Raw genomic sequence first — 13,407 nt, 5'->3', positions numbered from 1 at the left:
TCCCTATTCTTTTTACTTGGTCAATTGCCCCCTACAAACAGCCACAAAGACCTGATTTTGAACCACACTCAGTGAAGATGGAGCAAAGTACAGGTAATTATTCTATAACAAAAGGGTTATACTAACAGCCTAGGCAGTGCTGAATATCGATCTGTGTGGCATTGAAGATTCCAATTAGTTTTATTAAATTCGGCTCTTTAAGAGCAAGAACTGTATTAAGAAAATAGCCAGCAACATTTTCTCACTGTCCTAATGCAGCCTCTTTTCCACAACCTGAAAATGCCTCTGACTGTTAAATTAACATTTGAATCAGTACCATGAGCAAATTTTCATCTTAAAAGTTCTGGCCTTCTAAACTTAATGCTCCATGTAATTTTTTAATAAAGAGATGTTTAAATTTATAGCAAAACCTGGTTACATATAACCATGCCAGAAGAAACCTTCTTCACCCAGATAAACCCTCACAGTGGACATTTTAGAATGGTACAAAGTCAGCAGCCCTTATTATTAATTTTTAAAATAAATAAATATACTTCAAGAAAGTAACCAGGATGGAAATAAAATCATGTTTGTAAGATAAGCTTTACATCATCCAAATTAGGCAGTATGTGGGTAAACACCACATACTAGTATTTTTCCCGCCACATGAAACACAACTGACTTGCACAGGTGGAAAACTGAATTGTATATATTGATAAAAGACGTTCCAGGAGGAAAGAATCCAGCTTTCATAAACAAAAGAGAAAGGCAAAGGCAAACAAACTTGTAAAGAAAGATAAGGTCAAAAGGGATCCAAGCATATCAAAACATTTTGGTTTAGTTTTCACGTCTTTAGGCAATACTGTGCAAGCAAAAAGAATTAATTTTCCTGGAGTCTCTAAAGTAGTGCCTAGAATGTTTTGAACACAAATTAAAATTGTGCTATACAGAAAATATGAACAGGCAGCAAACTTGCTAAATACCTTTTTTTAAAGTAGTATCTATTTTCATAGCAATTTTAAAATATTTTAGCCTAAAACATACCTAGGGCCTCTCTACAGCCCCTCATTCATTATTCAGCTAACCATCACTGGAAGAGGAGCATCTTCAGTCTTGTTTCTGTCATGAAGAATGAGTGGAAAAAGCCATCACGTCATCAGAGACATAATATACACACCTGGTGAGCCACTTGATGAACACACAGAACGCCCAAAAGATCCCACTTTGACATGAGTGTAATTATGCCAGAAACAGCCCCTTCTGGTAGCAACATTGAAGTACTTGTAATGCAGCTGAGCAGTGGCAAGATTTCTGGCACAGTTTTCACACAGAGAACTGGAGTACCTCCACACACAGTTATATTTGACTTGGAAAAAATGTTGAATGAAATGTAAATCATAACAAATATAAAAGCAAAACTTGCCTTCCCCCCAACAAATGTGAACAACACCAAATATCCAACACCCTTGAATAACTGGTGTTTGATTTTTCTATATATTTTTGTGATGAACATGTATTTTACTTTAAGGATATTGAATGGTCACAAAGTATACCTGATACTGACATGTCACAAAGTAAGCACTGATAGTTTTGTCTGTGCAGCAGAACTTGAAACAGAACATTCTCCTCTGTCACCTGGGAATTTTAACCTCTTACAGGCAACTTCAGCCTTATTTTGCTTAAGGAGCAAATCCTTTGCACGACCACCCCTGCAACACAAACACCTGCATGCAAAAAAAAAAAAAAAAAAAAATTCCTTCAAGGGGCTTATTGTTGGTGGAGACCAAACTAAAATATATTACTTATTTATTTTTATGGCTAGATAAATACTATACATAATGGTATGGTAGCATGACTACAAACTTCATTGTGCCTCTCTTGGGGTTAAAACTTTAAAAGGAAGACAAAGTGAGAGTTCAAACCCCTAGAAACTCCGGCATAAAATTTCAAAACCATCTTGAACAGGAGGTTCTTCCACTGCAACAAGGTCCACTAATTTGAGAAAAAACAGGGGTTTGTACTGCTCTTCTATTTTTTTAATTTTTTTTTTTTTTTTTAAGTGACAAAATGGCACTTATTTATAGCTCTGTAAATGAGAGCAATTTGTAACAGAGTTGTAACTCACCTGACTGAACAGTTTTTGCATTTGGCATCATAAACTGTGCCCCAGAAATGTGTTGTTCCATTAACATGACCAACCACAATGTGTTTAATGCAAGCAACATGAATACAGAAAAGCAGGTTTCAGAAATCATGACAACTATGGGCAGATAACTCTCTTTGTTAACCATGACACAATTACATAAGGAGAAAACTTTTACAGTATAAGATACCTGCCCCTAAACCAAGCCCACTCCCCAAGGGGAGAAAACCCAAAACCCAAGAGGTTAAAAAAATACGTAGGGATGATAAATGCCATACTCCTGGCCTGAATATCTTATCAGTTTGATAAGCACTGATGAAAAACAAAAATGCACTCATGATCTAAACATATTTAGGTTGAGAAGGTTTCTAGATTTACGTACTTCTCCCTTCATTAGGAGTTAGGTAATGAACATGCAGAAAATCAGAGGGAAAGGGACAGATGAAAAAAAGTCTGGAATTCAATTTTTGTTTCAAACCTTTTGTAACTTTAGAGGCTTCTGATATATAAAAGTTTAGACAAATGATAAAATGTTCAATTTTCTGAATAGCTGGGGAAATGACATTAGACTATTTGCACACAAAGAACTTTGAGGCATTTTGTTTTTAATTTGCATACAATTCTCAGAGTGAATTCCACATGAAGAAGGGTGAGATACAACAGAGCTCATTCATCATTTCACAAGTTAACAGAACAAAGTAAACATCTGTCCTTCTTATCAATTAGCATCTACCCCTTACTCCAACTTGTCACTTCCTGCTGCAAGTCCCCACGCCAAAGAAGTGCATGGGCTAGTTCCAAACTCCACAGACGTTCACACGTGGACTTCAGCAATACTGCAAATTATAACAGCAAGAAAAAAACTGAAATAGAAAGACTTAGGATGACCTTATATTCTCTTAATGGTTCACAAATGAAGACCCAAAAGTCTGAGTAAAAAAATACTTCAGTTGTCCAGCTCAGCTATTCATCTGACTGTGGTTCCTCTATGGAGCATACAGCTAAGGAGAAAATACTTTCTGTCTTGTAAGAGGGGGCACTAAATCAGAAACAGAGAAGTCTGAAAATAGCTGTGCTAAAATGGACTTCCCAAACACTCTTCTCTGGAGCACCATTTGAACATGCTCTTACCTTCTACATACTGATAAAGTTTTCTAGCTATATAATTTCCATACATAGTTGCATTTGACAAGGTTTTTTTGGCTTATATCAAACTGGCAAATACCATCCTGACCAAAGTATATTACATCAGTATTATACCTACAATAAAATAGTGGCATGGTGTTAAAGACAGCATCATCTTTCTTCATGCTTTAATGAGATCAAATAACAGTTAAACATACGTTGAAAGGGAAAAAGTAACAAATCTGCTTTGCAGATCTTTCTGAAAAGGAGATCAGAAAGTGAGGCCATCCAGGTGAGACAAGAGAAAGGCATAAGCTGCAAAGGAGTTGAACCTACCAACAGCAGCAGAAAATCCCTATCACTAGAGCGGTCTTTATTTAGGTCTTACAGCAATAAATACCAGTTTAACCTTCTGCCCAAACACTTAACAGGAAGCCTTTTTCTTGGTGTAGGATTCCAGACTGTGACACTCTTCACAGTGAGTTGAACGAAAAACCAAATTGATTGTGTTGAAGTAGCAAATCAAAGAACTTGGAATTGCACATCTCTGATGGTACAGGGTTTGCATTTGCACACAAGCCTACACATCACAGCACATCTGTCAATGCCAGTGATTCCATTTGGGATATACCAATTTTTTTCGTCTCATGATTGTGGATTCTCCAGCAACTCTACTAAGTCTGAAATATGTCAGTACCAGAGAAGAGACAATAAAACCTTTGTACACGTCAATATTTATTAATTCTCTAGCAATTTTTTTGCTATATGTTTAGTACTAGTGTGACAAAATTCCTGATAATTCTATCTCATGCAGGTAACTTAAATGAGGAGTTAGCGCTATCCAAACTGATGAACCTACCACTAGGGGGTTACTGGGGAGTCTACAAGTATTTTCCGCAGCAATGACAACTAGGTGGGTATGCACAGAACACAACGGGCTCAGCTGAACGTACCTGGCGGGGTCTAAGGACAGCACAGCCTTCAGAACGACTGGAGGGGCAACATCCTTTGACCTAAACAGACTTGCCATTATTGTTTAAGAGGGCTTGAGTGGAGTCGGAGACATGTTGGAAACTATTGTTAGAAGAGATGTTTCTGTAGTTAGTCAAATAGTTTAGCTTTTGCTAGTTAAAGTTGCTGTGACTTGTGTTCTCTCTTTGACAGAGTAAAATATGTTATTCTACCCAAATTTCTATTGTTTAGGTCACAACAGAGATACTGAGAGCATACTGTACCTTTCTGCAGCTGAAGACAAAGATTGCTGATAGATTGCTGCTATTTCTTCTCTGCAATTCCTTGGTGAATACATTTTCATCAATAGCAACTACGAAAACAAACTCTCTAGAGTCCAAATTTTTTAAAAATATATTACAGGAAAACTTGTAAATCTACTTGTAAATCACTTATTCTTTTCTCCTACAATTCCCACAGGTTTCAAAACATAATAATTATAAATGTAATTATTAAAATAATAACAAGAGTTGTGATAGTCTTTTGTTGTACTGGGCATTTCCCATTTTTAACTGAGATACATTCTAGCAGAAATACCACAGTACGAACCAGATAATTTCAATTAAAAAACAAAATGCAAACTATTCAGTCCAATGTTAAAGCATGTGTATGTGTGTATAATACTGTAAAAGTAGTCACACATTAGAGGTATATAATTGAAACAGCATTTTCTTTCATGAACCTGCTATTATTGAGGCAGTGACAAGGTTTCCATTTCTTTGTTTTTTGAGCTCTTTAAAGAATGGCAATTGCCACATTTTGTAAACCTAAATACTGTACAAGCAGAAGCTTGTTGGTATCAGGTAAGGAGCAATACTAGTAGTGCAAACAGCTGCAGAGACAATTCCTCCAGTTTTGGGGTGAACCAGCTATATAACACTGAAAGAGGACAGGCTTCTTCTTCAAAGCCACACTCATGCGTGTTTCTCCACTCAGCCATACATCCTTCTCCATCTTGGTCTTCTTTTTACAAGGGTACTTGGGGAGAACCACCAGCTCATGTGATATTTATCATATGAAATATTTCTTGACTCTTCTCCTACTAATATTATCAATGTTTTAGAACAAGTCAAGGAACGATAAATACCTCAAGCATCAGGAAAGTGACAATAATACTGACTTAGTATCTTTAGTAAAAAGTGAAACATTCTCTCCTGAGATATAAGTCAAGGGAGGAACAGGAATGATGAACCTAACACCGTACCATTATTTGATCATCATGCACCTCAGCTGAGCAGATGGGAAAGAACAAGTGTTTATTGCCCTCTGCTCATCCAAAGCTATGACAGACAGTTTATTTATCTAAGTGCTTGGCATACCAGTATGCTGTTAGAGCAGTTCTCAATGTGCTGTCCCCCTTTAGCTTATTTCTTAAAAAGAAAAAAAAAAAGAGGAAAAAAAAAGAAAACAAAAGAATAAAAAGGAAGAAAAATCTCAGCAGGTTAACCCTCATCTTCTCTCAGCTCTGTGGGTAGAAATTTGTATTGCTGTTGGCGGATCTGAGCCAGCTTTTTCCTTGCCTCTTCCAGCTCTCTTTCCTTCTTCAGCATTTCTTCTTGGGCTGCAATGATCTAGAAAACAGAAGCATGAATTATGACAGCAAGGAATACTGTCTGTAAAATAAGATTTCTTTCTCTATGACGCCCCAGCTGGCCCTTGAGCATTCTCCAGAGAAGCACCAAATTTCAATTACTTCATCAGGAATTGCTCAAATTTTTCTAGATCCCAGGACTAGGCCATCAAGAAAAGTATTATATTCCCACTTGTTTCATAAAGAGGACTAAGAAAAAGAGAAAAAGAATCTACCACCACAGTTTTACCATGTATCCATGATGAATTTTACAGCTTTGCATTCTCCCAACATTCAGCAGAGTGGGGATTTAGAACATGCAGAATTAGCACATGTCTTAACATAATGTCTGAGTGACAGTAAAATTGAACATTCCTTACTGCAGGTATCCACAGTATTTTCCTGCATCTCAGAACGCCAAAGAAAAAAATTACAGTAGTACAGATATGGAGAAATAATCACGTCCAGTATCTTTTAAGTAGCAAGTACAGAATATGAGGTACCTCATTCATTATAAGGAATCTAGAAGTTGGTACCTTCCTTGGTACGAAGCCTTGAAATCTACTTTTAAATATTGTTATTATTTTCCAATAATTATTATGGTCACAGCAACAAAACATCATCGGTTTTTATCTCTCACTCTTTTTTTCTTTGCTTAAATATATGCAAAGCCATTGTTTCATTAAGATTTGGGAACATTTAAAGTACATAAGAGAATTCTGAAAAGATCCATTCATTTAATCAGAACAAAAATAAAAGCTATTGGACAATGGTAACTGCTATTACAGCAAATGCTCAGTGGAGAAGTGCAAACACCACTCAGCACATCCTGTGCTCTTACGTCAGGGGTTACATGATAATGAGGCATCAAGTAATTGATTATAGATTTCTAAATAGATTTGTCCAGCCTGCAATGCAGCAGGTGGACATTGTAACACTGCTCATTTCTGTGATGGTTTTTCCCTGCTTTATTTCTGGAGTGATTGTACCAACCTGAGCAATGCCACCCACAAACTTCGTTTTGACCACAACGTCATCATCCTCTGCTTTTCCAAATGCTGCTTTTTGGGCTGCCCTGACAAGATTGTCTGATGCACGCTTGACAGCATTTCCTGCAGCCTTTGAGAAAGGTAAGAAATTCAGTAATAAGGAAAATGTGTAACTAATGTGGATTTGTGTGAACATCAAAACTAAAACATCTTCGCTTGACTGCATAGAAAAGGTATGGGTTTTTTTTCCCCAGTGAAAAGCAAATTAATCTTTGAAAATCAGTGCTACAGAGAGAAAAAAATTCATTTGTTTTAAGAAGCTGAAAGTTGGAGAAGTTACAAATGAGATTTTTTTCCTACAGTTTGAAATAAAACAGTGGATGAAACTGCAAGTTATATTATGCTGATCAGATTTTGGTTTTTTGAGAAGAACAGAAACTAAAAGCTAGTGTATAAAGATATTATAAAACAATTCAGTTTTTAAATTAATGGACTTTCATCAGGGCAAGTTAGCAACTTACACAGCCATGGTTATCTCAGATTTAAACTTTTATTTCCTAAAAATTCTCAGATTTCTAAAGAGAAACAGTTAAACATTTGTAAAAATACATCTTTTGTTGTCTGAACTGGGTACTGCCAGCAGGCCAAGACAATCTGCTCCCACATGCTGGCACTAGGAAGTGAAGCCACATGGACCAGCTCTGAACCTGCCTCTCCACCTTCCCCCAGTCCTATCCCTTATTTCCAGCTACATCTCCCTTTCAACTCTTCTCACTGAAATGGCCCAAGGAAAAATTACTTGAAATTTGCTCTGCTCAGCCTGGAGCTCATCCAGAAAGAATGGAAACATTTCCAATTGTTTCATTAAGTTTTGGAAGATTCTGTAACAGTGCATTCCAAATTTACATTCATGGGAAATGCAGTTCAAATTGGGGTACATAGGAGAAAAGCAAAACATTTAAAGTCCTGAATCCAACCTGTTGATTAAAGCTATGTGAAAACATTTCTGCTGGGGGCAAAGTCAGCTGAAAAGTCTTAGTAGTTTTGGGAAGTTCACCAGTAATAATATTTAGTAGACATCAACTCACTGGTTTTGCTATGATAAAGGACATGATTTCCAAGTGCAAACTGCTCTTCCATTCATTATTCATTCTGGGACTAAAATGAAGCTTGGTAAAATGGCAAAGTTCAATTTCAGTCCATGCTTGGGCTTATTTCCTTTTCACATTCCCTAACAATTTCTCACATTTGATGTCTATTTAACAATATTTGCCCACAATGACTGAGAACCCTACATTTCCTATCAGAGCTGAGAAAAGTCTCTAGTAGTTGATTTTCTTCCTGTTTTTATTGTTTGTTCTGCATTTAAAATTCCTTTGGACCCATCCTGGCCCTTGGATATTACAGAGCAGATTGCACTATGGGCAGAACCACCTTCCGGGTACTGACACCTTCCCCACACCCCTCTGGCAATGTCGATCTACATCAATCCACTATAAAGCACTAAAACCATCTCAGCCCTATAAGTACCCTATGACATACCACTGTCTTCTATAGAAACAAACAGATTTTTCACGCATTCATACATTTATTTTTTCCTCCTAAATATTTAAACAAATTTTCTACTTTGAAAAAAATGATGACATCAGTTCCTCATGCTCAGACAGATACTTAGTTATATGTATTTCTGTTGGACTTGATTCTGCCTATCCACACTTGAACTGTTGCACTGAGTGTCCACTAGTTGCACCTGTGCAAGTACAAGAAAAAGGGGAATTTTCACTGCTCACCAAGGGTGGTATAAAAAAGCAGCTGAAACAGTTCTTAATTTCCAGGCTGAGCCTGCAGGGCATGATGTCAGAGAAGGCTGTAGTAATTTTAAAAATTACCACCCTCAAACAAAACTTCTGGAGATGTTAGATTTTACCCATCAAAACACAGTGTTAATTCAGCAGCAGTTCAGAGAAGCTTAGCATGAAATGGATGTGTAAAGTAAAAGGGAACCAGTTTCATGTAAAGAAGCTCAATCAGACTTGAGATGTTGCATTAGGTTCTCTTCTTACTGTCTAACAATGATTCTCCATTTTAGAAATGCTCTATCTACAACTGCTATCTCTTGACTCTTAGAAACAAAGGAAGACTGACCACAATCCAGGCTAGCACTTAAAGAAATTGTTGAACACGTATAATCTTGGAGTGCTGAAACAGTGTTTACATAGCACTACCATGGGTTTTCAGTAGTTAAGAAAACAAGTACCTGTAGCCTCCTCATGGCTTCAGAGTCATGATCAGCCTTCACTTTGCAAGCCACAAGCAACTGTGCTGTAGAAGCTGCAACTTGTTTGGCAGATGAGATGAGTTTCTCCTCACTAGCATGGCCTTGAACTGATGCATTTGCTGCTTCACAGAGATTGCTGGTTGCAGCTGCCACCATTCGGGCCTAGAAGGCAGTAAAAAAAGTCACTGTCTATTCTCACAGGATATTCTTTCTTCAGGGAAGGTGCCAGTTTTCTCAAGAGAAGTAGTTACTCACAGCAGAAATAAGTCCCTGAGACCACTGTCCATCATCAGCTGCATTTGCAGGGATTGCTCCAACCTGAAAAAAACAGTTCAGAGATGGCTTACAAGAAAACAGAAAATACAATTGGTTTGTCTCAGAATTAGACAAGCAGTAATCCATGAAGAAAGGAAACACCTGTACCTGTGACTGTGCCCAGCACATCCAGGAGCAGAAAATCCAACTGGAAGTCAGTTGTCAGAGTAACTGTGCTTCCAGCATACATCTGCCTGCTCAGGAAGTGTCCAACTTACTATACTGCTTCAGCTGACCCACTCTTGGAACACACAGAAGTAATTACCAGAATAACCAGTAATTAGCATATTACTGATGGTTGAAGCCACAGCCTAAGCAACAGTTGAAGCAGCAGTTCCTTAACTCCCAGGCTTTAAAATAACTTACTTCTGTCTCCATAATACATTTGAATTTACATTATTCTTTCATCTCTTCTGATGCAAGCACTCTGGGAAGGTACAGATCAGAAAGCTTCACAGGGAAGCCCTCCAAGTGCCTTCATGCCTAATAATGGCAGTTTAGGACAGCAGCCCAGTTTTCTGCATGGCTTTTCCACTGAAGTGTTCGTGGCATCAGCAGTAACAGCAACAATTTGGAGACAGTCTTCTTCCCATGTTAGATGAAAGCAATGAAACTAAACTCTATAACTGGTTGCCAGACCTACACCCCCAGCTGCCTGGGTCTGAGTGGTTTTGGGAGAGAAGCTGGAAGATGTGAAATGCAAACATGGTCCAGAAGCTTGTGTTTTAAAAGAAATGGAAACAGGGATTTGTGCATAATGAGAAGTCCAGGGAATGAAATCAAATCATTAAGTGCAGCACCAACATAAACAGAAGGTATGTTCTCTCGTAGATATGGTGATACTTTTATGTAACTAAAAAATCAGTTATACAAAAAAAACCCATTAGGTCCCTAAACTATTTAGGTTTCAAGGTTTTCTTGCCTTATCATCCCCTGAACAGGTACTTTTAAGTAGACCACAGACTAAGTGCTCTGTGCTCCTGCTAGAGCCAAAAGCACTAGCTTCCCAGAATCCAGGCTGAAGCAGACAGCATAGCCTGATTGTGGGATCTGTAAGACAGCCTGCTCCAAGTTAAGAATTAGGTGAAAATGGAAACCATAACTATACAACAATGGTCCTATAATAAATTGTTCTCGCAGGCAACATACCTGGTTGATGTTTTGATTTTATATTTCAGAGTATACTAAGTGTGAAAAATAGTGATGGATATGAAATAATTTACAAAACCTCAATTCTGACCACACCTACAGGATACGACATATTGTAAACACTCCTTCCATTGGTCCCAGCAGTAACTACAAGCACAGCTACTTCAGTGTACTGACTTTACATGCAGGCCTGTGTCCCCATTGAATCACAAGACACTGAGGGCACAATTACTGACGCCTTTTGTTGTTCTGGTCCAGAGCAGTATTGTACATTGTGACATTTGGGTTTGGATCCCCAAACTGTTGTGTGGGACTATACATTACTAGCTTGAATCACAGATCTTCATGAAGTGAAAAACCCCCAGAGTAAAACTACCCACAACTGAATCATTTGAAGAACCAAACACCACTTGTGAGGTTTAAATAAACCTAACTGTGGGATTTTTTAAACAGAACCAGATCTGGGCCGTGTATTGTGATGAGCAATGAAAAATTTACATTTCCATTAGTCATTCCCAAGCTTCTTTCCTACTGCTTTTAACAGCACAGTTAGGAGACTGGATTCAGTTTTGGTGCTTTCCCCCACTACTGTTGCTACATGTCCTCTTTACCCACCTTTCCCTGAGCCACCAGTTCCCTCTGGGCTGCTGAAGCTGACTTCACAAGGGCACTGGTAGCAGCTGCAATGGATTTAGCTGCTTCCAGGATCTGTTCTTCAAAATCCAGAGTCTCATCTGCTTGCTATAACCAAGAAAAAACAATGTTACACATTCACCTGAAAGCAATTACACTTTCAAGAGTGAGGACATATACAAAGACAAGAAGATTTTGGAATTCATCAGTAAAGTCAGTAAGACCTACAATATCATTTTCTGCAAAGGAGTTCTGTGTGGATTAAAGCTGGGAGTCAACATAAATTAAGTATTAGCTTGCCCTTGAGGCTGCCCACACTGAAACAGAGTATCACACAAGATACTTAAAGAATGCCATCAACTTTCTAATGCATTACCTCCACTAGGGCTACTCTAAACTACATTCAGAAAAGTGGAAGTTTGAAAAGAAATTCTTGTTTTTCCTATCAAGATGATCTCTCTAGTGCCATAACAGTGGCTTCCAGGATTGCTAAACTAGGGAAAGCATTTTCTAAATACCTGAAGACTTAAAGCATTGAACAATGATAAATGTGTGTTGTCTCATTCACCTGTACTAAGGAACGTAAAGTAGGTACCAAGCAAGAGCATAGATTTAGCAGCTTTTGCTAAGAGCTGTCACTGCACAGAAAGCAGCTTTGTGCAGCAGTCCAGTTTAGTGATCTTGGAGATATGAAGTTCCAAAGGTCTGTCTGGAACACTTCAGTCATCCAAGCATGTCTTTCAACAAGCATGTGCAAAACCTCCTAATGAGGTTTCTTACTATTTAAAATGCCAATTTATTGTTCTGTAAGAACTTTCCTGACTTTCAAATAATTTAAACAACTATTGAAAACATTTAGCCATCTAAGCATGCTTACTAGCTTCTGAACAGTTAACAAAATAGATAGAGATGAACAGTTATTATTATTTTAAACAGAACCAGGCCTGGGCATATATTGCAATAATTTTTTATATAAAATAATCCAACATAATATATTTTGTTTGTGATCCAATCACAAGCCAGTGGAATCCAAGGCTGTATGACGAGTAGGGCTAGAGGCTACAGTATCTGGGCATTCTACCTTGAGAGAGATAAGACTTTTGAAATACAGGTTTTTCTAACTTTGGCAGCATTCTTGTGTCACACAAGTAACTTTAGAAACACCAGCCAGGTGGGCTGTGAATTAGAAAATTGGGTACTTCGTTTGCAAGTCTAAGCACACCCATATAAATTTAAGTCAGATTTAGTTCTCCTGATACTGTAGTTTGATGAAATAGTAGTTAATTATAAAATAATAAAAGATATTTATGAGTAATTACAAAATGGCCCATCAAGCAGTGCTCAGTCCTACAGCATTTCGTGTAACTGTCACATAACTAAAAGTCCAGGAGATGAAACAATAGCATCCACAGACACCAGGAAAACTGAATCATCTGAAAAGGAAAACTGATGTGTAGATAAAGATGTTTACCACTTGAAAGTTTTTTTGTTTTGTTTGGTTTGTTTTAGGAAAAGCCACCTAATCCATGGAAAAGTATTTGTCTTGCCTTGCCATTGGGCTATTCCCATCAACTAAAGTATATATCTTTGCAAAGCTTTGGAAAGTCCATGTTCCACTAAAATTTTGGCAGTGCTTGCAATGCAACATCATGAACATTATTATACCTAAGTGCAATCACGTCAGCCCTCTACATGTCTCAGGTCTTACTTATGAAACTCTTATTTCAATCACAACATTGCCAGAGTGATTAAAATGAATCCAGTAAAGTCTCTATCAGAATTATTGTCCTTACTAGAACAGATGCATTATTGACTTTGATTTGACTAAAGACTGAAACTGAAATATCAACAAAAGTACCACTGACTGACAATAAATTTAACAGACTGTTACTGCACTTTTACTTTTGTCCAAGACTTCTTGCTATCAAGTTTTTAAATTCTTATTTCCAACATAAAATATATTATGTGCATTACTCTTTATATGTCAGCACTCAATGTCAGGAACTCAAACTTAAGTGAGTGAGAACTTCAATATCTGCTTATTTATTACAAAGGAGGAGTCAGTCTTTGCTGAAGTTTTAATAAAATGCTCATGGCCATAGTCCTGATCTATTGGACAGCTGTGTATGTGCCCAGATGGAATTCAATTTGTGAAAAAACAGCCACCAAAAAGATGCTGAACAAAAGCAGTTGTTTGAACTCAGTTCAGGGTAGT

General features: G+C 37.6%; 1 protein-coding gene across 1 annotated transcript in view; it reads right to left on the bottom strand.

Annotated features, from left to right (window-relative positions):
• Positions 1-2,010: 2,010 nt before the first annotated feature.
• TLN2 (talin 2) overlaps positions 2,011-13,407 on the bottom strand; it is a 146,565-nt gene continuing 135,168 nt past the window's right edge. Inside the window, 5 exon segments of the mRNA XM_032123451.1 lie at positions 2,011-5,829; positions 6,822-6,947; positions 9,075-9,257; positions 9,351-9,413; positions 11,175-11,300. Of these exon segments, the coding sequence (XP_031979342.1) occupies positions 5,701-5,829; positions 6,822-6,947; positions 9,075-9,257; positions 9,351-9,413; positions 11,175-11,300 (627 nt within the window). The 3' untranslated portion in view covers positions 2,011-5,700.

Source organism: Corvus moneduloides, chromosome 13 (assembly GCF_009650955.1).
Source record: "Corvus moneduloides isolate bCorMon1 chromosome 13, bCorMon1.pri, whole genome shotgun sequence".
NCBI lineage: Eukaryota > Metazoa > Chordata > Aves > Passeriformes > Corvidae > Corvus > Corvus moneduloides.
Note: the sequence above shows the minus strand (reverse complement) of the source record. Positions and strands in the feature narration are given on the sequence as shown.